Source organism: Tympanuchus pallidicinctus, unplaced genomic scaffold (genome assembly GCF_026119805.1).
Source record: "Tympanuchus pallidicinctus isolate F22 unplaced genomic scaffold, pur_lepc_1.0 scaffold20, whole genome shotgun sequence".
Classification (NCBI taxonomy): Eukaryota; Metazoa; Chordata; class Aves; order Galliformes; family Phasianidae; genus Tympanuchus; species Tympanuchus pallidicinctus.
In genome coordinates, this window is record NW_026294722.1 from 2270511 (window position 1) to 2295052 (window position 24542).

At 49.5% G+C, this 24542-nt stretch overlaps 1 protein-coding gene across 1 annotated transcript; it reads left to right on the plus strand.

Moving 5' to 3' along the window:
* The first annotated feature begins 6327 nt into the window (after positions 1-6327).
* RBM38 (RNA binding motif protein 38) lies at positions 6328-19197 on the plus strand. Its single transcript, XM_052683891.1, has 4 exons — positions 6328-6564; positions 6910-7033; positions 7600-7654; positions 17636-19197. The coding sequence occupies exons 1-4, from the start codon at positions 6397-6399 to the stop codon at positions 17931-17933; spliced, it is 645 nt and encodes a 214-aa protein (XP_052539851.1). The 5' UTR covers positions 6328-6396; the 3' UTR covers positions 17934-19197.
* The last annotated feature ends 5345 nt before the right edge of the window (positions 19198-24542 follow it).

The following is a 24542-nucleotide window of genomic DNA, read 5'->3' on the forward strand; positions in this document are numbered from 1 at the left end:
TCATCCTGATCACCAGCTGAACAGCTTCCTTTGGTGGTCTTGCCAGCAGCAGTGGAGAACTGAAAGAAGATTGAGCTCTCCAAACTATGGTGAACGTGGCAAGTTCTCCACTAGTCACTTTCCTATCATGGAGACATTGGAGACTGCACCTGCTGCTCCCTTGCTCTTACAAGGCCTTCTCTTCATGGGCTGTGCTGTTAATCCTGGTAAGGAAAGAGCACTGTTGTTTTTTATTCTTATGGACTGATGAAAACGTACTTTGAGGTGATTCCATTCTGTGGGCCTGGAGTCCGAGGCCAGTCCTGGTGTATTATTCCAGAAGAATTATTTCCTGATACAGCACCAATTCATACGTTCCATTCACAACCTTGAATTTATTTCAAATAGAAACTAATCCATCAACCTTCTCTCTGAGAACGTGTGCATGTGCTGTATACCCTCCTTGTCGCTGCGTTGCTGGGATTTGCCTGTTGAGGTACTGGTGATGTTTCACCCTCCGCAGTGATGGCTTCATGCCGGCTGCTGGCTGCAGCAGTGCTGTGAGAGCTGGGTGCCACAGCCCAGGGAGCTGCGACCTCCTGTGACCCTGCTGCTCTCCTGTGGCAACGTGGTGGCTGAGGTTTTGCTCTTTAGCACAAGGCGTGCTGCAGGCCTTACAAGGCCGTGTAGAAACTGGAATCGTTCTGCCTGAAGTTCAGTCCAGGTAACTGCGTTGGTTTTCTTTGAATACCTTTCTGGACTCCATGGATACGGTTTTTGTATCCAATATCGATATGTTGTTTTGATGTCTAGACAGTTCAATTGTGTTCATATCCTGGGCAGAGCCACTGCTCCGCAACGAATCTTTGCTGCCTGGTGTTTGAACAGAGGAGACATGGCAACTAGAAGGCTTTGAGAGTTTCCAACCGTCTCTAAAGAAGGTTAATTAGACCTCATGCTGATCATCTGGTTTTTTGGTGTACAGTATTCTGCACTTGGCAGGTTCACTGCAGGCATTAAATATCCTCCAAAAGTATCAGAGTTTGTTTGGAAGAGGGATATCAGGGTAGGTGGATTGTTCATCTCATTAGATGTGGCGAGGCAGAAGTCGATATTATGAAGGTCTAAAGGAGGCAGTGCAGATGGCTGAGAGCCATCAGGTTCATCTGTGTGAAGCAGGATGGAAGAGCCCACCTCAGCTCCACCCCAGTGCTGTTGACATGCTCAGCTCTGCAGTCTGGCAGCTGTTAAGGATGCCCATTCTGTATGTACCAGCCTGCTGTCAGTGTGGGAGGTGAGACACCTTGCTGAATGTTTTATTTCACCTTGACCATTCTGGGGTTGGAGTGGGTGGGTGGTTCCTGCCCTGTTTGCTCTGTGGTGTCACACACAGCTCATGAAAAGGCCATAGGATGTGGCCCTGTCAGCTCTGGTACAGATTGTTAGAAACATTCTGGCATTATTCTTTCTTTCTATCTTTTAATCAGAAAATACCACTTATTTTTAATAGCTCAGGAAATACTTGGAGAGAAAAGAAACATGTTGTATCAAAATGCCTGAAATTTTCTGCTTCCTTCCTTTAAGGAATGAAATGGTTGCTTCCTCATATTAAAATAATGGATTTTATGATTTTAAAAATGCTAACAGAAGTTTGAAGTTACAATTAATATTTCCCATGTGTACAATATTAAATTTAAGTTAGGAAAACATTTGTTGAGCTAATTGGAAAGCTTTGCAGTTTGACTCAAGTGGAATGGAAAAAATAAAAACGCAGGGAGGGCGCTGCCTCCTTTGCACTGAGCATCCCGACGAGCTCACTGAGTGCCAACAACCTGAACGGGCCAAAAGCCATCCTCCCCTGAAAGGTAAGGGCTGCATCACTCAAGGCAAAGAAATCATCATAGTGATTACGATAAAACCGTTTGGCGTAGATTGCAATGATGCCAGCAAACAAGTCGCTGTTGTAATCGAGGGCAGCGTTCTCATCACTTAGAAAGGCAGCAAAGCACCCTGCAGGCAGACTGTGACAGTTCCCAGCTAGCAGGTCTAATCAGATTGTCTGCATCCTCAGCGCTGTCATCCCAGCTCCTCAGCGTGCTCTGCCCAGGCTGGCTATAGCTGGGTTGGCTCCACAAATCCCCAGAGGTGACCTGTGAAAAACAGACCGTGGAGGAGAAACTCCCCAAGAGCAGAATAACCAGCTCTGCTCTGTGGATATCGGCAGGGAAGGCATGACCACTCAAAGTGCACTGCAAGATGTTCAGCTGAAGCACAGTGAAACAAACCCTTTTACTTGCTGACCCAATCATCTGTGGTCCCAAGCACATGCTTCATTTTTCCGCAGCTCCTTCTGGGCCAGGAACTTGTCTCAGCGATGATTTCCACCTCCCAGCAACAGGCAACCAGCAGAGTCCTGCACATCAGGCTGGACCTCAGTTTCATCAAGGCTTGCCACCAGCTGCTCCCAGCCGGCCACCTCCCAGGCAGCAATTCAGCACAGAAGGACTATTTTCCCTTTCTCGCCATCATGGCCCATTTTGGTCACGGATCTGTTACCACACAGATGCTTCAAAGCCACACCTATCAGTCCCAAGCATGGTCTCAGCATGAAGGGAGTCTGTAATGTGTATGCTGAGTGCTGGAGCATGTGGAGGGGAAAGTGCCAAGCTGCTGTGCTGCATCTGAGCCTGATGTGAGGAAACTTGCAGGGAAAGTGATGGTGAGGGTACCAGTGATGAATCTCACTGGGGAATCTCACTGCCACAGCTCATCTATTCTCACAGCTGGGAGCAAAGCTCTTGCAGTGGCAGCACCCAGCAGCTGGAAGTGATTTACCATCCAATGGACTTTGATTCCTGATATTGCCTGTCGACCGTGTGAAGTACAGGATTGGAAGAAGGGGGAAAGAAATTGCAAGATCTGCATGCATGCCATCAACAAAAGGCAAAGCACAGCACTCCAAACTATAGAACATCCATATTCATGTGGCATCCTGTTGTGCTTGTTCATTGCAGGTTACCTGCAGCATTAAATCAGACCACTCTGTGTCCACTAGAGCTAATGGTCTGCCTGTGTGCAACCAGTAGAGCCAGCAAAAGAAATGGAGCATGCTCAGCATCCCCGGTTCTGAAATATTTCAGAACAGAAAATAATCCTGCTGGAAGACTCCCACTAATGCAAAAGCCTATTCAAAGAGCACTCCTGACTAGGAACATCCTCTATTCAAATATTTTATTAAAAGTGGCCTGAAGAGAAAGAATATTTATTTTTTAATTCTCATTGCAGCAGCTCTGAATTAAGCAGTGGTCGTGGTGTGTTCAGGGCATCAAAGCAGAAAATCAGACAAAGGGCCCAGATGCAGAATTTCCTGCCATAACCTAAACCAAATGCCACTGAACGCAGCTTCCCCCAAGGTCTCCCTGCAACACTGCTGCTCACAGCCGAGCTGGTGGCCAGCATCCAGGCAGAGCATTAGTAAAACTAACAGACCAAACTGTTCCCACACTAAGTCCCTTGCTCTTGAGTTAACTTATTTAACTGCTGAGCATCTGAAAGGCATGTTTCATCTACTGTTGCAACAAGCAGTGAGTGGGTATCCATGACAAAATCCAAGGGCACTGCCCTGCAGCCACGAAGCCTTGGCTGAGCAGCAGCAGAAACTGGAAAAGGTCAGAGTTCCACAGTAGCACTGCTCCATTCTAAAAATAAAGCCCATCAGTTTCTTAAGAAACGAGGGACATTCTTTAATAGCTTTCAGATCAGATGTGTGCTATCTCAGCACACTTCTCCCAAACAAAGGAGAAATGTACGTGAGGACAGTACCACTGAGCCTCACTGGCAGCTGTTTTGTCCATCCCTGCAAGAGAGGGACAGGAGCAGGGCAGGCTTAACAGCAAGCAGGGCACGGGGCTAGCTTTCTCCCTGCAATGAGTTTGCTGTCTGCTTTTCTTTGATCCTGCTCGTGTGCTGTCAGGCACACAGCTCCCTCTGCCACCATTTGTTTTCGTTCCTTTAGTCAGGGACGTTTCTATGGTTCTGTACCTGTTTGATCTTACAGTGCCTTTGCTAAAGCTCCCAACAGACTCCGTGCACGTGGTCTGGTGACCTGCAGCTGCTCTGTGTTGGCTGTGGGATATGCTGCTGCTGGAGCCCACTGGGAGGAGCCTTTGTGTATCAGTTCTGCGTCAGCCTTAAGGAGTAGATGAACGTGAGTAGAAGTATATTAATGTAAGTAAGAGATCAGTGAGTTTTCTTAACTATGTTATCATGAAATTAATCTTCCCAGTGTGTATTAGGATAGGATGCTCTGGATGTGCCATACAGTTCACATAAATCAGGAGTACGGACAGTTGCACACTGCTGCCAGATAGGACTTTTATTGCCTCTGTGTTGGGTGACCGGTGTACTTTTAGTTCTTAATAACTGCACAGAGCTTCGTAGAGCTGTGCAATAACACGTATCAGATCTGCATTGCTGCTTCTGTGACTTTTTGCTTGCAGTCATCTCTCAGCTTTGTGCTGAGCGTTGCCCAGTGTTCCCAAAGCAGCTCTGTAGTTGGAGATACATCCAATGTCTGCAGGGGTTGACCGAAGAAGCTCAAAACATGCTCTTCTCAGGTATTCCTCTTATCATAATAAAAGCATGGGAAAACATCAGCTCCTGCAGCTTTGATCTGCTGGCTGAATCAAATCGCTTGGTGTTAGGGGGAGGCCAGCTCCCCCCAAAATTAAAGTAATTATATGTATCTCTATAATATATACATAGACACTTATTTTTTTCTATTATAGATATATAGGCTCTCGTAAAGCTACTCTTACTCACTTTCTTTCTCTTTTCCTTTCCTCTGTGTTTGGGTAACATCTCAGGCTGTGTTTGTAATAGCTGCATCATGAGACAGGAGATTTCATTTCCCGTCCTGCTTGCAGGCTGTGGCACAGTAAATGTGTGCTCCCCCACCCCACAGTGCCAGTGGTACTGTGGGATTCAGAGCGAGGATTGAATCCTCATTTCTTTCTTTTCTGACTGCAGAGAGCTCCCATTGCTGTCTCCACGAAAGAAGAGGAATTGGGTCTCATCCTGAGAGAGAGGTGGGGTGCAGTGAGGCAGAAAAGAGAACAGTGTGTGTGATGGTTTTTGTTCTGATGGGTTTGAGTGTCAAGAGCTGAGATGTTTGTGGTGGCTTTCGAGGACTCCAGGAGCCTTGCCTTCCTTGGGGCAGGAGTCCATGTGCATGGTTTGAATCTCTGCCACCACGTGGAGCAGAGTGAGGGCTGTTAAGGGCTGGTGATTGAATGCCAACTGGGTTGTTACTCACCGAGGGTGGCCCAGAGGGCAGTTTGTGGGGGAAGTCACGCAGGCATAGGGCAACGATGCAGTGTCGCAGAGGTGCAGCTCCCGCTGCGTTCTGACCCCTGAGACCCCTGGCTGTGGGCTGTGCTGCTGGGAGCCAATGGCTGATGGTCCCTGGCTGCTCCTTGTTCAGAGGGTGCTGCTGCTGTGGGATGCTGGCTGTGCCAGCTCAGCTCCATCTGCCTCTACAGCAATCAGTGGAAATGTGTCTTAGCCTTAAGGTCTGGGGCTTTAGGAATGAAAAGCTTAACGGCTTTCCTTTCTTCTCTTATGGAGCATAGGATGTTTAGAGCTATGGAAGCAGTGCGAGAAAAAATATTAATGAATAACGATGGAGTGCAACCTTAATGCATTCCTTTCTCTTGAAATAACTGGCTTTTCTCTGTGGGCTCTGTAGAAGAAACGTCTGTAGAGGCCGAGTCTGTTCAGAAGCCAAAGGATGGAGTCAGACCCTTCAATGGTTTTCTCGCTAAAATGTTACCCCTGCATTTATCGCCCGGCAAAACTCCTCCTTCTGCCCCACTCTAAAACCATAACGCAGGATGAGCCGAAGGCTCCGAGGCTCCGGCTGATGGAAACCGGGGCGTGGGAGCTGCGGCGGTGAAGGGGTGCGGTGCGGTGTTGTTTGGTGCGGTGCAGGAGACCCCCGCCCTCGCAGTGCAGCAGGAGGAGGCGGGCGGTGCCGGCGGCGCGCCCGAGGCGGGCTGTGTGGCGGCACTCCGCTCTCGGCCCCCGGCGCCCTTCGGCCCTCCCTCCTTTCCTCCGGGGCCGCCGCCGGTGCCCGGCGGGCGCAGGGCCGGACTACGCGCCCCGAGCGCCTCTGCGCGGCGGCGGTGCGGCGCGGGGCGGGGCCGGGCGCGGCCCTACAAAGGCGGCGGTGCGGCGCGCGGCCGATACTCACCGGCACCGGCGGGCGGGGAGGGCGGGCGGCGCCCGCGCTGACGGGACAAAGCGCGGCCATGAGCCCGCTGTAGGCCGCTGGGAGCCGCCGCCGCCTCCAGGGAGGGAGGGAGGGAGGGGGTTCTGGCCGCGGGTGGATGCCGGTTGCGGCCGGCCGCGCCCGGCACCATGCACACCGTGCAGAAGGACACTACCTTCACCAAGATCTTCGTCGGGGGGCTGCCCTACCACACCACCGACTCCTCCCTCAGGAAGTACTTCGAAGTCTTCGGGGACATCGAGGAGGCGGTGGTGATCACCGACCGGCAGACGGGCAAATCCCGGGGATACGGCTTTGTAAGTGCCGCCCCAGCGCTGCGTTGCGGGCCGGGCTGCGCGCGGGCGAAGGGCGCGGTGCGGTGCGGTGCCGGTAACGCTCCGTGCGTCCCCCAAAGTCCTCGCTCCGCTGGGACTGCCGGCACCGGCCCGCTAAGTGCCCTAACGGAGCGCCAGGAAGGCGAGGAGAGCCGCCGGCTGAGGGCAGCTCGGTGCGGGGCACGCAGCCCGTTTGGGCACGGGGCGCTCCGAGGAGCGGAGCTGAGCGCCGGACCGAAGCGCGGCGGTAAACAAAGCGGTCCGGGCGCCCGTTGGCGGAGCGCTGCCGAGGCGCGGTCGCTACAAACGACGCGGTTCTCCTTCCAGGTGACCATGGCGGACAGAGCCGCGGCTGAGCGAGCGTGCAAAGACCCCAACCCTATCATCGATGGCAGGAAAGCAAACGTGAACCTGGCGTATCTGGGAGCAAAGCCGAGGAGTATTCAAACCGGTGAGGAGCCCGAGAGGTCCGTCGCTCTCTTGTTAGGTTGCTGCGGCACGGAAGGAGTGCTCGGGCTGATCGGCACGCTGCCTGCTCGCCCCTGGGTGCTGCTGGTGGAGGACGCGCTGTGCTCGTGTTACCTCTGTGCCGTATCCATTACTGTACCTGTTACACCGGCACAGCGCACCCAAGTTCACGTAACTCAGTTAAAGCCCTTTTCTTCCGCGGCCGATCTGTTTTCCTGCTCTCCCCTCCGTTACGTCAGCGTTAGCACCGAGATCCATTTCAGCGTTTTGCCCTGGGGTTTAATTTTACCCGCGGTGCCGGGCGGTAGATGAGATGTTGTGCCCGTTGTCTGTGCTGATGGCCGCACTGGTGCACCATCCTTTAATCTGAATCCCCATCTGCTGTGCGCTGTGCACCAAACGAACTTGCTCCTAAACGGGGCTCTAAGTTTGCTCACGCACGCAGCGCACAAAATGGATGTGCGTTGGTCTGATGTTGTGTGTGTGTGCTGAGCCGCAGGGCACAGTGGCTGCCATTCGGTCATATTGTTTTCCTGAATGTTTTTTCAGGTTTTACCATAGGTGTGCAGCAGCTCCACCCAGCCTTCATCCAGAGACCCTTTGGGTAAGTGGATGTTGTTTCTTAACAGTCGGGTGGAAATCAGATTCGCAAATCAGCTTCCTCATTATTTAAAATGCGTGAAACGAGCCGGGAGAGGGGAGTTGCAACAGCTGTAGTTAATGCTGGGAGTGCTTTATTTCTGGTGGAGATTTCAGAAGTTTTGTGCATTTGTCAGCTTTCATATAATTCCCAAAGATCCTCCTTTATCCTCAGTAAGTCTCAGTCACAGCAGACCCGGCGCGCTGCTCGCTGCTCTGCCAGCTTCAAGAATTCACGCGAATTCAGATATATGGAAAGTAGTTTCTCTGTTGCAGTACTTAAGGTGTCAAAGCAATTAAGCAAATTCTGTTCTCATGTTTCTCAAATAAGAGCTGCTTCCTCTGCGCCGTTTCCCACGTAATAATGCTTGGGGTACAGTTTTATCCTAGAAAACAAATTGCATTGGAAACAAAGTCTGTTACTTAATGAAAGTAACACTAGGTCAAAAATTGATTTTGGACAGATGTTATACAAGGCTTGAATAGTCTGCAAAAGTGGGCTTTTGTCTGCTGTTTTCAATAGCTTATACCATCCCTGCTCGGTTAGAAAAGTCCTCTTTTTATACATCTAATAGGATCTGGCAGCTGCTCGGGAAAAGACAAGTGTGCTTCACGAGAACAATAGTGACTGTCATACTGCCTTCATTTAACTGTTTAATGATTGATGCCTTTCCTTTTCTATGCTATTTCAGAAAGTGAATATTGATAAGGTTTTTTATTATTATTTTCTAAGAGCATTAAGAAAGTAGTGCATTTTGTAAGGCTTTTGAGCACCTCTCTGTTGTAGTTTTTATGTGACAAATATAAATAGATGGGATTTTGGCCTTTGTCAACAGAAATATTTCATCCCTTCCCTGTTTTCTGTTTGTAGCACTTCTTGTGCCTTTTTTGAGGGATGAGGGGGAAGAAAAAAAAAAAAACGAGCTAACAACAAAATAGAAACTTTCACTCCTCTGCCCTCACGCCTGCAGTTGCCAACTGCCTGGGTAATCTCATTCCAGTGAGTTTATGGGTGCAAGAGGCTGTGTTGCCACAATAGCGCGCTCCCAGTGCATGCGTTGTGCACAGTTCAAACATGCCAGTTTTCATAAGTGGTCACAGCTCTGTTGGAAGGACTTGAAGAATATCTGTCGTGAAACGAAGAGGAGTTTTTCTGTGTGTGAGAGCCACAATAGCACGGATAGAGAAGCTGTTGTTCTTCAGGAGTGTTGGGAGTTACAGCAGCTTTTGGAGCCTTGGAGGTAGGCAGCGCCTCTGAGATGTGACCACCAGAGGCTTTCCAAAATGCACGAGAGCACACAGTAGAGCTGGGTGATAAAGCCCAGCACGTTATGAGGTTTTTCATGAGCAAACAGGCAAGGTGTGCAGGCAGGAGCTGACCCTCGCCTGTTCCCCGTGCAGACGATCTGCTGTTCCTTCGTGTGCCTCCCAGCAGCCACAGCTCTGCGGCTGTGGAAAACGTGGTTTTTCTTTTTGAGCAGTTCACTTCTGAGCTTCAAATCCAGGAAAATGTGGGATCGAGTGAGTAGGTGTTCCCTGTGATCTAGGCGGCTCCTGTTCCAGTTCTTGGTTTCATCATTAAGCCAGCAGAGCTGCACTTGGTGCATGCAGCAGAGAGCACTATAAATTATTTATCAGTTGCCAAGAGACAGGAACCAGGAGACCAGAGGGGTGGAAGGAGAGAGGATTATATATCGTTATTTGCAAGCATCGGTAAACATGAATTTCGTTGCATTCAGTCACCACTGGAGCAGAATGGCTAGAAATGTGGGTTTGGCAGAACGTGGAGCCATTTACCTGAGCACCACGGCTGGGGCTGTTCTGTGGCTTCTGAGCACAGCATCAGGTGCTCAGTCAAGCAGTGGGGCTTGGCTGCCAGTTTTCCCTTTGTGTTGTCATTAGATTAGCAGGAACAAGAGCCTGCCAGGCTCCGCTCTCGTATTCCCTTGAACTCATGATGTTCTTTGTCCTCTGTGGGATCTGAGGATGGATGAGGAGTTTATGGGGTCTGGCAGTCTTTGGAAGTGCGGCCAACTTGCTGTTGCTCATTTGCTGTCCACACTGTAGAGCAAATCCTGGTCTTCCCCAAACAGAGCTCTCTATTTTCTCTGCTTTGCTGCATACAAGGTCTTGCAGGGTTTTCCCTCCTTTACCTTCTGTCTCTGCAAAGTGTTTGCATCCAGGATTGCCATAGAGTTTCCAAGTGACGATTGTTTATGGGACGTGGGGTATTATGTGTGCAAGCTGGATGTGGCAAGGAGGAAATGAATGAACAGCCCGTGATCTATGAGGCAGTTAGATAGGAGAAAACAAGCCACAAAATGCAGGTTTTTTGGTAAAACGTGAATGGAAACTATGATGAAAGCTACCCAAACATTAGTAAAGATTATTTATAAACCGAAGGCTTCCCCACAGCCCCAGGGACCCAAATGCAGCTGTAAATATTGCCCAGGGTATGCGGAACAGAAAGAGAAACCATGAGGAGCCTCTCTCCTTCCTCCTGCTGTCCTGGCAGGGGAGGCACACAGCAGACAGCACGGAGTCGGTAGTAAATCCTGTTTTGAAAGTAGTCTCTGGGCTGTCGTAACTGGAGATGTTAACAGTAATGTGAGGTGAGGGATGTGGTTGTGTCAGGGTGACTTGGAGATCTGGCTTCTGGGGTTAGGGAAGCAGCCCTGGGGGCTCAGTCTGTGGCTTATAGGTTGCACTTGGCTTGGGGGCAGGTGGGAGTGCCCCAGCGTTTGCCTGCGGTTACCAGCTGGCATGGAGCTGTGTTTATGTGACCAGAGGATGGGAAGACTCTGTAGATGGACTTATGTCTTACTGCTGAAATGTCCCTATAAAGAAATTTTGAGAAATATCTGAAGCATCTTTGGAAGCTGCTAAGAGTACCTGCATAGGCCGCTTGGCCAGGAGCATTGGTGATGTGGCAGAGCTGCCTTGTGCTCCCATTGTGGTCCTCTTCTCTGGGACTCCTCCTCAGGGGAGGTTCAGGTTGGATATTAGAAAAGATTTCTTCTCACAGCGGTCAGGCACTGGCACAGGCTGCCCAGGGAAGTGGTGGAGTTGCCACCCCTGAGGTTTTCAAGGTGCATGTAGATGTGACACTGAGGGACGTGCTTCGGTGGAGGAGGCTCGGCGGTTGGACTGGGTAATCTTGATGTCTTTCCTAGCCATAATGATTCTGTGACCCCACTGCCCCAGGCTGGCTTGAGCCCTGCAGGGAGGGGGATTCCCTGGTTCTCCTCTTCCCAGCTGTGCTCTCAGCTCTGTATGCAGGCGGTGCATGGCAGCTGCATTCCTGTGGCTGTGCCTCAGCAAATGGGCTATCTGTGTGGGAGATCTACCAGTGGCTGAGTAAGTGACTGAGCTCTTGGGAACTTACAGCTGTCTCTTGCAGTATCCAGCTCTTTCCATATCTGCACATGAGATGTTGCTCCAGAGACTTCATCTCTCATCCTTCTGCAGTTGCTTATTTTGCTGGCCTGTGGTCCTGGGCCGACACTGGAAATGGTTAAATCTCTGTGATTTTGACATTTCATGCATTGGTCTTGCTGCAGTGGGAAGTGAAGGAGGGCCCTATCTGTGTCAGCCCACCTCCCTTGCAGCTGCTTATCCTTAAAACTTCTCTACTGAGTTCAAATTAAGAAGAAACAAGCTTTCAGTGGCCAGAGAGGCACAGGCTGCCCTTGCTCTGTTCAGGCTGACAGCTGGCACCCCCGGCTCTGACTTTCATTGCACCACGTCCCAAAGCTGGCTTGCTGTGGACCCCTGGCTGCTGTGCTGCTCCTGTGGGGCAGGCTCATCAGCACCTGTTGTGTGTCGCGTGCCAATAACATGAAAGCTCTGAGGGTGGGTGATTTCCTAAGAAACACTCAAATTTGTTTTCCAAATGGCTTCAGCTGCTAGTTCTCAGGCATGCTTGCTGCTATTCAGACCAAAAGATTCCCAGTCAGGAAGAACTCTTTATTTTTTTTTTTGCTGTTTTTAAGAATAGATTTGTAGTTATAAATGGATCTGATGGCTTTGCAAACTAGGACGTCTACTTCAGGATGGCAAATGTTGGTACTGGGGCCAAGGCCTTGGTGCTGTTGTTTTGGACGCAGTATTCTCATGTTCTGCATCTTTATAGAAGACACAAAGAGAGAACAGCCTGATATACTGACTGTATGTGTGGCTGTACAGCTGGGGTGCTGAGCTCAGGACAGCACTGGACCTTTTCTAGGGACCAAGCTGTTGATTCAGGCTTCACTGTGCCATTTGATGTATGTGAGGGAGAGCAGGGCTGAGCTGGCCCTGCCTTAGTCTCATTAAGACGTGGCTCAAGCTGTGCCCTCTCCTCTGCGTGGCTCTGCTGGTGGATTTACTGTTCTCCATCCCAAAGCAGTAGCAGCAGTGACCCAAGTCCTTTCTCCTGGTTGCAAGGAGCTAAGGAGCAGCAGCTGTAAGCCTGTCCTCTTCTGATCCATTGCCACTTTAATCCCAGGGCAGCGGATTTGTGCACGTGCCTGAATTTTGAGAGCAGCCCAGCCTGTTCCTGAGCTCGTCTTTCTTGAGCGCAGCTGCTGGCCGCTGGTCCCTAACTCTGTGGTATTAAACACATGCCCAGTAATTCGAATGAGAAATGCAGCTCTGACCAGCCTGCTTCTGAGCTGGGGACACCATGAGGGAACAGTTGTGCTGATAATTTGGTAGCAAGGACACTGGGTCACTTCTAAATATGACTTCTATAAAGAACTTCTTCCCCACAGATGGAGCAGGCTGCATACAAGAGCTAAATATACTTTATGATCACAAAAGATGAAAAGTCTTGGACCTCGGAGTGAAAATTTACTCTCCTGTTTCTTAATTTCTTGATCCCGTAAGCAGGATTGCACTGACCCTGATTCCCTGTGTGTGTCAGCTGCCCTGTGCCCTCGCTGGGGGCTTGGGGCAGTCGCTGAAGGCACAGCTGGCAAGAGACACCCCAGAAACACTTGAAATCAAATTTCTTTCTTGTCTGAGCAACTGCTTGTTTTATCCATTATCTATTTCTGATAAAAGAAAACCTATTACTTCACTGCTTCTTCTGTAGGTAAAGCACTTTGCTTCAAAATACTTTGTATATCCAGGAAAGAACTTCGATAAATGTATGAAGATTTTAATTAAAAATCAGTGGAAAGAATCATACAAAAAGAAGCCTGCTAGAAATACTCAGTTAAATGTAGGCAGCTTAATCTATATATTATTATCAAGCTTGCCAGGTACTGGAGAAGACTTTAAAGATGTTTCTGTAGCTTTTGCACCTTCCCAAAATGCAGAGGAACGTGGGAAAGCTCAGTTGAAAGTGGAATTTCTGGGGCTTCCTGGGCGTTAATCTCTCAGAGCCATTAGTGTTCCTCCTATGTGGACGCAATGAACGTAGCATCCTACTGGCTTTCTCTCCTTGATGCTGAAGGCACCTGCAGATGACTGAGGTGAAGAGTTTTCTGCTGCTCCAGTCAGTCTGTCTGTTTGGGCTGTGCTGATAACTCTGGATCGCTGACTGGCTGTGGATAAACTTCCATGTGGCTTTTTCCCTGGTGCCAGATGGCTCTTGTTTCAGGCCGATTTTATTTCCACCTCTTCTACCTGAGTGGTTTCCAGCCTGCTCTTCCAAATCTGTTTTTGGTTTGTCCCACTATACTTTTCTTTGGAATTACTACTGATTTTTCTTTTTCCCATGGGTGTGTGGGAGACGAGATGCAGAGGATAAAGCTGTGAATTGTTGAGCCTGGTTAACTGGTGGTGGAGCTCAGGATGTTACTCTCAGGCTCTTGGTTAAGAAAAAGGATTAGATCATTGTAGGAGATGCGTTCTCATCTTCGATAGGCATCCTCTTTCTGTTTACTTTTTTGTTTTTTCTCTTCCACACCTCTGCACTGGCTGTGCTTCCTGATGAAGGCGTGGATGGCATTTATTTTTATTTCTTTCTGTGGGATCCACCTTCATTAGTTTGCATCACAAAGTCAAGATTAGCTAAGGCTGTAAAATGATGGCATCGCTGGGCTGTGTTGGGTTCTCAGCTGCTGCAGTGCTCCCTGTTCCCTATGGTGTTTTTTTTCCTGACAAAATGAAGTTAGTTTGAAATCACGAATGTTCATAGTAATCATGAATAGTTGGCATTTGTATTTCTTAAGCAGTGGTTCTGGGGTGCTCAGCTATCAGTAGGGGTTATCACTGAAACCTGCAGTATGCTCACTTTCTGCTCTGACCTGATTCCTGCCTGGGACAGTGTTGCAGCAGGCTGCTCCTCGGCCATTGCCACCAGCACATTGTGGCAACCAAGCAGGAAACCCAGTATGTACCTGTTTCCAAAGGACTAGAGCAGGAAGAGCAGAAGACAGACAGGCAAATCAGTTGCAAGATGAGCAGAATTTTTTTCTTTTTTCCTTTTTTGGTGCTGATTTGTGTTTGTGTCACAGTACAGCAGGCAAGGGTACATACACAGCCTCAGTGGCTCACCCTTGTCTGTTTGGAATCTGGCTGATGAGGCAGAAACCATTGACATTTCAATGCACGCTTTAATAGGGACATTTCAGGAATCAGAAGTCTGTCATGGCAGTGGTTGAAGCCCAGCCCAAGTCAGTAAATGCTGATGAACTGCACAGTGGTCAGTGCAGAATCAGTGTCCCAATCTGCATCAAACCGTTCTGCGTTGCGTTTGGATTTGAGAACAGGACTTGAATTTGTTGCATTTCTGCAGCCTGGCACTGTGGCTGTAGGCATTGCCCAGACACCAGTGTTTCACCCAGGGTTAAAGAGCCCAGGCAGCTCCTTGTGTGATGTGTGCTGTCCTTGTCCTTCAGGAACGTTGCTCCTGGGGCATCGGCCATGGCAGGATGTGTCTGTACATCACTTACACCACGGTGGTGCTGCACCACTTCAGCCAGGGCTTTTCTCAGAGCAGCTTTGGTCTGATGCACTTAGACTCACAAATTCTCTTCAAAATCTCTCTTCAAACCTATCACGCAGGCTATGGTTGGACATGTTACTTCTGTGCAGGCAGTTTTTACATTGCTGTGGTACCTACCAGCTGGAGTCCAGCATCCCATGATATCACTGCTGGTGCTGTGTACCCAGAGGGCTCAAACACATCCGTCTGTCCTGGCATCACGTGTTGGGGCAGTGTGGGTGTCTCTGTAGCAGCTGACGGGTCAACTCTGGTGGAAATGGAGGCCAAATTCCTGGGGAAATGCTGCCGTTTGTGCCTGCAGTGGCAGACACAAAGGGCTCTGTTTCTTTTATTCTTCAAGGACTAAATGGCTGGCCATGGCAGTGGCATTTGTGTGCTGATCTGTGAGGCTGCCAAGAGCCCCGTGCCCCTTCTTGTTTACTAAGTGTCTGTGTGATGCTGTGTCCCTCCTGACAGAGGACTGCACTTGTCTCCCACCTTGGCAAAGGCAGCTCTTGTGTGGCTGGCGGAGCTCAAAGGGGCCGGGAGCTCCAGCTTTCTCAGACCAGCACACTTTGCAGGGGTCTGAGTGACTCTTGCTGGGCCTTCATCCCCATTGCCACCAATGCCATCAGCATCTGCTGCATCTGCAGGTGGGAGCAATGGGGGTGGTGGGAATTGCTGCTCACCTGGGTGATGTTTCCTATTTGTGCTGTGCGTTCTGGATGAAGTTCCCTTCTGGCTTGCAGGGCCTGTTGTGGAGATGAGGAAAGCTGCAGGGAGGAAGGGAAGGCATGTGAACACATCTCATTCTGGAAGATGTTCAGGTTACAGTTTGCTGGTCTGTAGAAAAATACAGCACTCCAAAGGGGGTGGTTTTTTTTTTTTTTTTTTTTTTTTTTTTTTTTTTTTTTAAGATTTTTCAAATATAACGAAGGAGGGAAAGGTGTTTCAAGACCTTCTAGAGATGCAGCCAGCAGTTAACTTTGTCTGCTGTACTGGTTTTGTTGTCTTTGTAGCTGCAAGTAATCCAAGTGACCTTATCTTGGGTTGACAAATGACTCTCCATCTATATGCTAATTCAGAAGCCCAAACTCCATAATATCTGTAGTGAATCTCCTATAACTAAATGCTAGAAACCCACAGAGCAGAAGAGCCTTCCCTTCACACAGAACATGATGCTGGAGTTTTTTCAGTGCAGTAAACTGATGTGTGATGCGTGCGTGTGTATGCGCTGGGCTGGGATTTATTTCTGGAAGCAGGGTACAAGAATACTCCTTGTCTTGTTAGCTAATGGTGCTTTTTATTCAAAGAGGCACTGAAGAGATGGAAACTTTCCTTGCTGAGGAAGTAGCAGTCTAGGATGTTGCAGGCTCGCTGTCTCTTTGGAGCGTGCTTCAAGAGGAGCCATGTGCTTAGAGACAGCCCCTGGAGCATGCACTCACATGGGGTGTAGCTTTGATGGATTTCCCAGAGGCTGTCAGCCCAGCCGGGTCATTCCACAGGCAAAGGCTCGATGGCCCAAGGAAGAGGCCATCTGCTGCAATCCGATGCGAGCACGGGACATTGAGCCTGAGGTCTGAGCTCTGGTGGGAGCTTCTGACTGAGCCATGCTGGTCTTAATTTGGATCACAACTGCAGCAAAAATGATTCAGTGAACGTCTGTCACCTCATTTCATTCTTGTTAGTCACTGGCTGATACTGGGTACTGTGTATTTCTGGACTGAAAGGCTCCCTGTGAGCTCTGGAGGTGGCCATTGCATTTAATCAGCCACGCATGGGGGTGCTGCTCCCCGCCATGCATCCTGCCCCATGCCTGTGCTGCCACCTCCTTTCATCTGAGGAGGGAGAGTTGTTGAGAGGAGGAAGGATAGCAATCATTCTCTCATAGTGCAAATTGCCTACAGAAAAAAACAGTGTGCGAGTGGCAAAACAAGAGAAAGATCAGATAACGTGTGTGCTTGTTTGGGGAAAGCCTTTCTCCTGCCTGAAGAGCGGGTGAAAGCATCCAGTGCTGGCTGGAGAGCAAATGGGAACAGCCCCGTAGCTGCTGGCAGGGGCAGCCCCAGGGCACTGAAGGCACCGCTGAGGCCCTGGGCAGTGCTCAGATGGGGTGAGGGAGTGAGAGGCCCTGCAGAAGCTTCCAGGCCACGGCTGGGGCAGCGCACGGGGTTCTGCTGCCCTATTTCTGACAGGGATCAAATGGAAGAGTGGGTCCCTGAGCAGCTGAGCTCCACTTCGCAAAGCGCTTCAGGCATGCAGCAGCCTGCAGTGTGTGAAAAGCCTGTGGGAGGCTTTTAAAAGTGGTCGCGTTAAAAACGCACTGTCACACACATCCACACAACAGTCCCCCAAATGCTTGAATCTGCATTAGTGTGGCGCAGAGTTATACCTTGGTTTGTGTTTGCCAAAGCAAGTGGGGTTTGGGGGTGGGGATGAGGAGCTGTCTGTGGGTCACTGCTGTCACGCAGTGCAGCACGGCAGTCCGATGGAGAGCCTTTGCACATGGGTGGCACCTCTTGGGGCACGGGGCACTGCTTTTTGGTTGTAACGTGCTGTCAGCTACTATTTTGGCAGCCCCAAATCTTCTCATGGGCCTTTCCTTCTGTTTTTATGTATTTATTCATTTATTTATTAGTTATTAGCATTTCCTAGCAAACGAGTAGGCAGTCCTGCATTAAGCATCCCCAGGATGGCTCGGTCTGTGCACGGCTCGGTTCCTGCCAGCAGCAACTCAAGGTACAGACCGGTGATCCTGGAGTGCTGCTCTGACCCAACAGCCACCAAAGAGCATGACGGGGGGGAAGAAAACCAGAAAGAATATCTCGTGTTTTACAACAAACACATTGTAGCGTTGCCCTAAACATCCCATGTTATGGAAACACCAGCCTAAATGTGTGCTAACTGATAACAGTGAGGAAGGCCCGGGGCTGTTCCCAGCACAGCCGCCATGGGGCACGGGGAGGGAGCATGGAGGGAGCAGGGACACGCGGGCCGGACCCCTCACTGACCCATCTCCCTTTGCTCCCACAGACTCACGCCTCACTATGTTTACCCCCAAGCTATCATTCAGCCCAGCGTGGTGATCCCCACCCCCGTGCAGTCCATCGCATCTCCCTACATCGACTACACCGCCGCCAGCCAAGCCTACTCCCAGTACACCACAGCTGCCTACGACCAGTACCCCTACGCTGCCTCTCCCGCCGCGGGCTTTGTGGGTTACGGCTACACGGGGGCTGTGCAGCCCCCCATCACCGCCAGCACCCCGGCAGCGCCCGCCACCTTTGTGCAGTACCAGCCCCAGCAGCTGCAGCCCGACCGCATGCAGTGAGCCCGCCTTGCTGGGACAAGTCCTTTGCAATGGAAGGAGACAATTAGGACAACAAAAGCAGCGGCAAAAGAGAAAAAGAAAAAAAAAAAAACAAAAAGAAAAACCCCACAAAACAGAACCAAGATGCAAAAAAAAAAAAAACAAAAGCAAAAAAAAAAAACAAACAAAAAAAACAAACCAACAACAAAAAAAATCCCAAACCGAACATAAAAAAAAAACAAGGAAAAAAAGAAGTCGCCCTGACCTGTCTCCCATTTATTTAGGTGCATATCAATACCTAAGCTATTTCTAGTGTTACGGGCAAACCCAAAGCCTGGCAGTCTGACTGTGCTCACGAAGAAGGACTTCGGGTAAGTTGTTTTTCAATCTGGACAGATCGCGTCTTGAAGATGTTCTTGAAGTGACTGAAATGATTCACAGGAAAACTGCAGCTCCTCTCACATGTTGCAGGCTGCTTCCATCACCTGTGGGCTTCTTTCTGCCCCCCCAGCCCTCCTCATCGAACCTGCAATTTTCTTATTTACTGTTGAGGTACAGAGGTACTCGGAGAACGTGGAGAAAAGCAATCTTATTTTTTGGTTGTACAAAAACTTTGTAATACTCAGAGATGCCTTACAGAGAAAAAAAAAAAAAAAAAAAAAAAAAAAGAAAAACTATTTTTTAATATTTATTGCGATTTTATTCGCATGAGCTGTGAATTGCAGACAGAAGAATAGTAGTAAGTATCTGCCTTGTTTAATTCTCATTTTACTAAATTATTGTACGTAGTTAAAAGTTCCTAAGTAATTGCTGAATCACTTCAACTTGCAAGAGGGAATATCAGCTCGAGGGAGGGCCGAATATTCCTTTAGTCAACGCACTGTACTATTTTCTTATTGTAATTGTTACTCTGTTAAGATTATCTCAAATTTAGGTATATTTTTAAAATGCAAAAAAAAAAAAGCAAAAAAAAAGCAAAAAACAAAAAACCAACCAAGAATACCGAACATTTTGTCTACTTCAGTAGATCTTTTGTTACAATGCTGCAAACTATGGAGACATTTACAGTATTTATGTCAGAGATTTGGGGCTGTTGGCCAGCTAAGCTTAGGAGAATATCATGAGCGGAGCAAAAGGAAGAAAGGTGTTATTCACTGAACAAATGAGTAAACGTGACCTTTTTATGCTTATAACGCAACAGCCAAATAAAGGAAGAGAACAGGCAATGTAAGTTAAGTGCATTTCTACAAAGAACAGCAATAAACTATTTTAACTTTTAAAGTGATTGGATACTGTTACGGAGTCATGTTTGCTTGGCTGGAGTGCATTAGGGTGTATCAAACCAAGCTGTTGCAGCTGGCCTCTGTCTGCGATGTGCCAGCGTGGGACCTCAGCCCAGCACTGCGATGTGTGGTCACTACCTGGGCACAGCAAGCACTGTTGGTTGCTCTGTGTCTCCCTGTGGCTCTCGGCAGCTGGGGCTTTCTGAGCTCTGGGAGCATCGTGCTGGGGCTGTGCCCAGCCTGGGTGCTTGAGTACAGGCAGTGTGTGTGGAGCAGGGCAGATGGGTGCTGAGCCTGTGCAGCAGTGCTTACACCTCGTGCCGCCTCAGTGCAAAGCCAGGCAGCTGCCATCCCATCTCAGCCCAGAGCTCTCAGGCAGCAGGCAGTGTTCTGCCCCAGCCCTGCCTCAGTCTATGGGCTGCAGAGGTGCCTGCATCCCCTGAACCTCCTGTGCATTGCTCACATGGCCACATGTGACTTGACCTCACTGACTTGCTTTAGAAATTTGGTTTTCAGATTTTGACAATTAGGAATTTCCAATATTTGTTTTTAAAAGTAAATAAAATGATTCTGTTTGAACACGACAGCAATCTATTTAATCTCTGCAAAGGCGAGGGCAGGACTGGTGCCAAGAAGTGTTGCATCTTTGGCACCAGGTTGTGTTACTGCTCAGAGGTGATGATGCCTAAAGCTGTGATGGGGGAAGAGGGTGCTGTAGGACAGAAGTAGAGGCAGGACAGTTCTGTGTCTGATCAACTGCCCTGTTGAAGTTAAAGGCACAGAGCGGGCATGTCTAACGTCATCAGTAGGCTTCAGAGTAAACAGCCCATCTAGATGAATGGAAACAGCTCATTCCTCCCTTCTTCATACTGCATGAGAATGCAGAGCCTGATGGTGCTCTGTTAGCTCTGCTTGGGGTTTTACTTACAACCATGCGGGTGACATTTATTTCCTTTTTAAGTAATTACTTTCTGTATACAGCTGTGGGGCTGCCAAACGAGTAAGAGCTGAGCACCACGTCCAGCCCAGCGCCGGCGGGATTGGAGCCTGGCTGCTGGCTTTGGAGTCCTGTTGGGGTGGGGATATTCAGCAGTTCCTTCTCCCTGTTTGAGTATTTGGTGGGGAGCGCGTTTTGGGGCTGGGAGCTGCTGGAACTGCCTGGCCCTGCAGCATCCCTGTCCCCAAGCCCCAATATGGTCCTGCAGCAGGGCTTAGCACTGGCTGCTGCCTGCACCTGGGGCCTGCCTCTCCCTCAGTCAGTAAGACCAAGGCCTCTGAAGTGTCATCTGTCAGGAAAAGTGCTTAAATTGCCTTGCAATCGTTTAAAAGCTTAATTATTATTATTTTTGTGTGAGTGCACTGCTAGATGGAGCCTCATCTTTCCCCTGTGCCATGTGGCTTCTGTTGTCCTATGGCCAGAGACCTTGTGTTGGGCTGCTATTTCCATGCTGGTACAGGCCACCTCCCTGCAGCTGTGCCTGTATGCTCAGTCATTTGCAAGACAAATGCAAATACTTTTCCCAGGAAAGCATCACACTGGGGCTATCCAGGTGAGCGTTGAGCTGCAGGGCATCCACCTGCTGCCACTTGTCAGCATTGCCTTAAATGCCAGCACATCCCTCAACAGCACGCCAGGACTGTCACCCTGACCCAAAGGACAGTGACATCCTGGGGTGCTCAGGCAGTGCAGTGCTGCCCACACGCAGCCCTGCTCCTGCAGCAAAGCCAGAATTTCTTGTCTGCGAGGGAAAGGCCTGAAGTGGGGTTTGGTTGCATGGCAGCAGGGATGCTGGTGGCACTTGCCCTTTAAAATGAGAAGTTCACAGCAAAACGGTTTTACCCCCTCACACACAGGGAATGCTAACAGCATCCTTTTCTTTTTTTCCCCACTTCTGGCCGAAACTTGTTTTTCCCTCCTTTGTGCCTCTCTGAATCCTGCCAGCGCAGAGATTCCCTTGTTCAGAGAGAAAAAAAGGAAAGAAAAAAAAAAAAAGAGAGAGAAAGAAAAAGTTAAGCCTGGGATTAAAAACCCCATCACTAAAATAGTCTGAATAACAAAGTCAACTGCCTGCATGAGGGACTGCCGCATGCCTGTCCCATATCGCCGGCCGGCACAGTCATGTGCTGCTCGAGATAGTTCCTGGCAAAGCTTCTGCTCAGCCTGATAGCCCCGCAGCTGCTGATACTGCTATGCCTGCAGGAACAGCCAAAGTGCTGTGGGATGATGTGGGGGAGAAGCGAATGTCCCTTTGGGAGCAGAGGAATGGGTTCTTCTTGGGACCGGAGCCACCTCGATGCCTCCGATACTTCCCATGGGATGGGGCACCCCAGGGCCTCACTGGGGGATCTGTCCTCACCCCACAGCCTTATCCCTGTGCTGACAGTGCAGCACAAACTTTGTGGCACAGAGGTGTGCCACGGGAAGGGATGATAGCACAGATAAGACCCTGCTGTGTGAGGGCAATGACAGGCTCAGATTTATCAGCTGTGTGCTCAAAGCCCGGCAACACTGGGGCTGGGGGATGGCGTGGAGAGGGGGGAGAAGGAGATGCCTCACATGGAGAGGTCAGAGCTTCATGTGCTGCAGTGCTTTAGGGTGAAACTGCACAATAAAGGCAAGAGCCCGAGAGCCACAAACTCCTCAGCCACTGAACCTGGGCTGTGCCCCAGCAGGTGCTGGGCTGCAGAGGTTATACCCATCCTCTACAGATGTGCATGACTGCATTCATTTACTTGTGTAGGCATTAAAACACATATATAACATCTGAAGAATTATGCAGAGATTTGTTCAGACGTGCATCTATTGTTTATTTATTTGCTTAGATGTTAGAATCCATGTATGTAATTTGAAGACGTAATTTCACACCGTCGTGTTTTAAATTCGGTGTTGCACAGCCCTGCGTGACAGCAGAGACACAGAGGTAATGCCCACATGTGGGCATCATGGCTGTTGTTCTGCATCTTTCTGTAAGAGCCACTCTACTCAGCTTCCATCAGCTATGCAAGAAAGAAGCTTAAGGAGAAATAATGCAGCACAGAAAGGCGAGAGGTGAGCTCCAGCCCCGTGCCTGGAGGTGGGTGGGCAGCCCAGCATTCGTTCCCATTGACATGATGGGCCCCAGAGTCCCAGCAGCAGATTTTGAGGAGCTTTTAGACATACAAAGCCAAAGAGCACGGCCTTTTATAAACCAGCACGGAGCATCTTGCCTCAAAAATAGCACTGAGCATCTTATTACATGTTCAGCACTCAAAAGACCTTTTAAAATCGGGCTAAGCTCGCCTGAGTGGTTCTCGTTTAATCTCTCCCTCTGGATAAACACTGGGGAGTGCACAGATACAGCCGTCCATTTGTTTTCTTGAGTAACATCAGCTGCTCGTGTTTACGTTTGCTTCTTGCATGCTAGCATGTTAAGTAAACCTGGAGCCCTGCGAAATGAAAGTGAAATGAAAGGAATACATGGTACCATTATTTTGCTGAGATCTGGCTTAAAAATTAGCAGACCTTGGCATAAAGATGAGCCCTCAGGGGAAAAAAAAGCCTTCAAACCCCACATCCTACTTTATTTTCAACGCTGTACATTGCTATGACTCATTTTGGAAAGGTAAACCAGTTGTTTCCTGTTTCCGATTAAGTTTGTGTGTGTATATATTTATCCATTAGTTATATATATTTATATGATCTATAGAAAAATCTCGTTAGAAACATACATGCATGAATACATATACGTACTTTCAGCTGCATGCATATTCATATATATACATATACATATATATATATGTATATGAATATTCATGTATACATGGACAGATGTGCAGTATGGTTAGCCTGGACAAGAGAAGGCTCTGGGGGGACCTGAGAGCGGCCTTCCAGAACCTGAAGGGGCCCACAGGAAAGCTGGGAAGGGACTTTTTATAAGGGCATGTGGTGACAGGACAAGGGAAAATGACTTTAAATTGAAAGAGGGGAGAATTAGGTTAGATATTCAGAAGAAATTCTTTACTGCGAGGGTGGTGAGACTCTGGAAGAGGTTGCCCAGTGAGGCTGTGGATGCTCCCACCCTGGAAGCGTTCAAGGCCAGGCTGGACATGGCTGTGAGCAACCTGGTTTAGAGGGAGGTGTCCCTGCTTACAGCACAGGGTTGGAATGAGATGATTTTAAAGGTCCCCTCCAACCCAAACCGTTCTGTGACTCTGTGATAGTATACTTATGTATGCTATAAACCTACATCAGTGCATGGATGGGTGCAGGAGTGAGGGCTGCCTGCTGGGGGCTTTCCCCTCTGCATGCTCCCCCTGTGCTGAGCCCGCTGAAGTGCCTGCAGGGCTCACAGCAGTCTTGCAGGAGCCCTGTGGTTTGTGGCAGCATTCCCACGTGTGCACTTCGTATCAGCCAACTGCGAGTGCTTCTTCAGTCTCACTCAGACACAGCTATTTTGGGCACCTGCATGCTGGATGAGAGCTTCAGCCCTGCCAGCAGCTCTGCATGGGTGAATGGAAAAAATACATATATACACATATAGCCCTTCAGTTGGGGGACTGCTGGCAGGAGTCAGGCTGCCCCAGCTCTGGGCACTGCCATCCCATCCCACATGGGTGAAGGGGAGGTGCTGTAGCCCAACCCACCTCCATCCCCCTCCTCATTCCCATCCCCGCTGCCCCCCCAGCCTTATCCTGCCCAGCCTGCCCAGCCTCCCAGCAGCACCAGGATGAAGTACAGAAAAAATAATAAATTGAATCCAAATGTTTATACCATTGGCACTGTCTGGGGCATGTGCCTAATAAAGATGAAGAGTATTTTCTTGTAACTGCCTGCTAAATTGCCAGAAATGGCTGCTGAGCAGACTGTGCAGAGGCAGGATGGAGGGGGGGGGGGGTTAACCTGGGACAGATGATGGACAGACAGACAGATGCTACGTGTTCTGGCTGCTGCACTGAGATGCCTGGGAAAAAAAAAACAAAAACAAAAACAAACAACCAAACCAACAAAGCCCAGCCCAAGCCATTGCAACAGAATGGCTGCAGTGAGGTGACCGGGCATTTACTCATTTCTTCAGCATCATCAGGCTGTGAACGGGGCCCCGGGGGCGGCGGGGCTGCAGGCTGATAAGGAGCAGCTCCGTAATCTCCAACCCCAGCAGCTGGGCGGGTGGTGGTGATAACGCACATGCACAGGGTGTCCAGAGTGCTGTGGGGTTTGTGTAGGTGCAGGGGGGGTAGGATGCAGTGTGCCCACAGCACAGCACCCTGCTGCCACCCTCACTGGGATGCTGCCCGGTCAGGGCACAGCACACAGCTGTCATCAGGGTGGGTATGGGCAGCCCGTCTTCTGATGGGGGTAGAAAGCCAA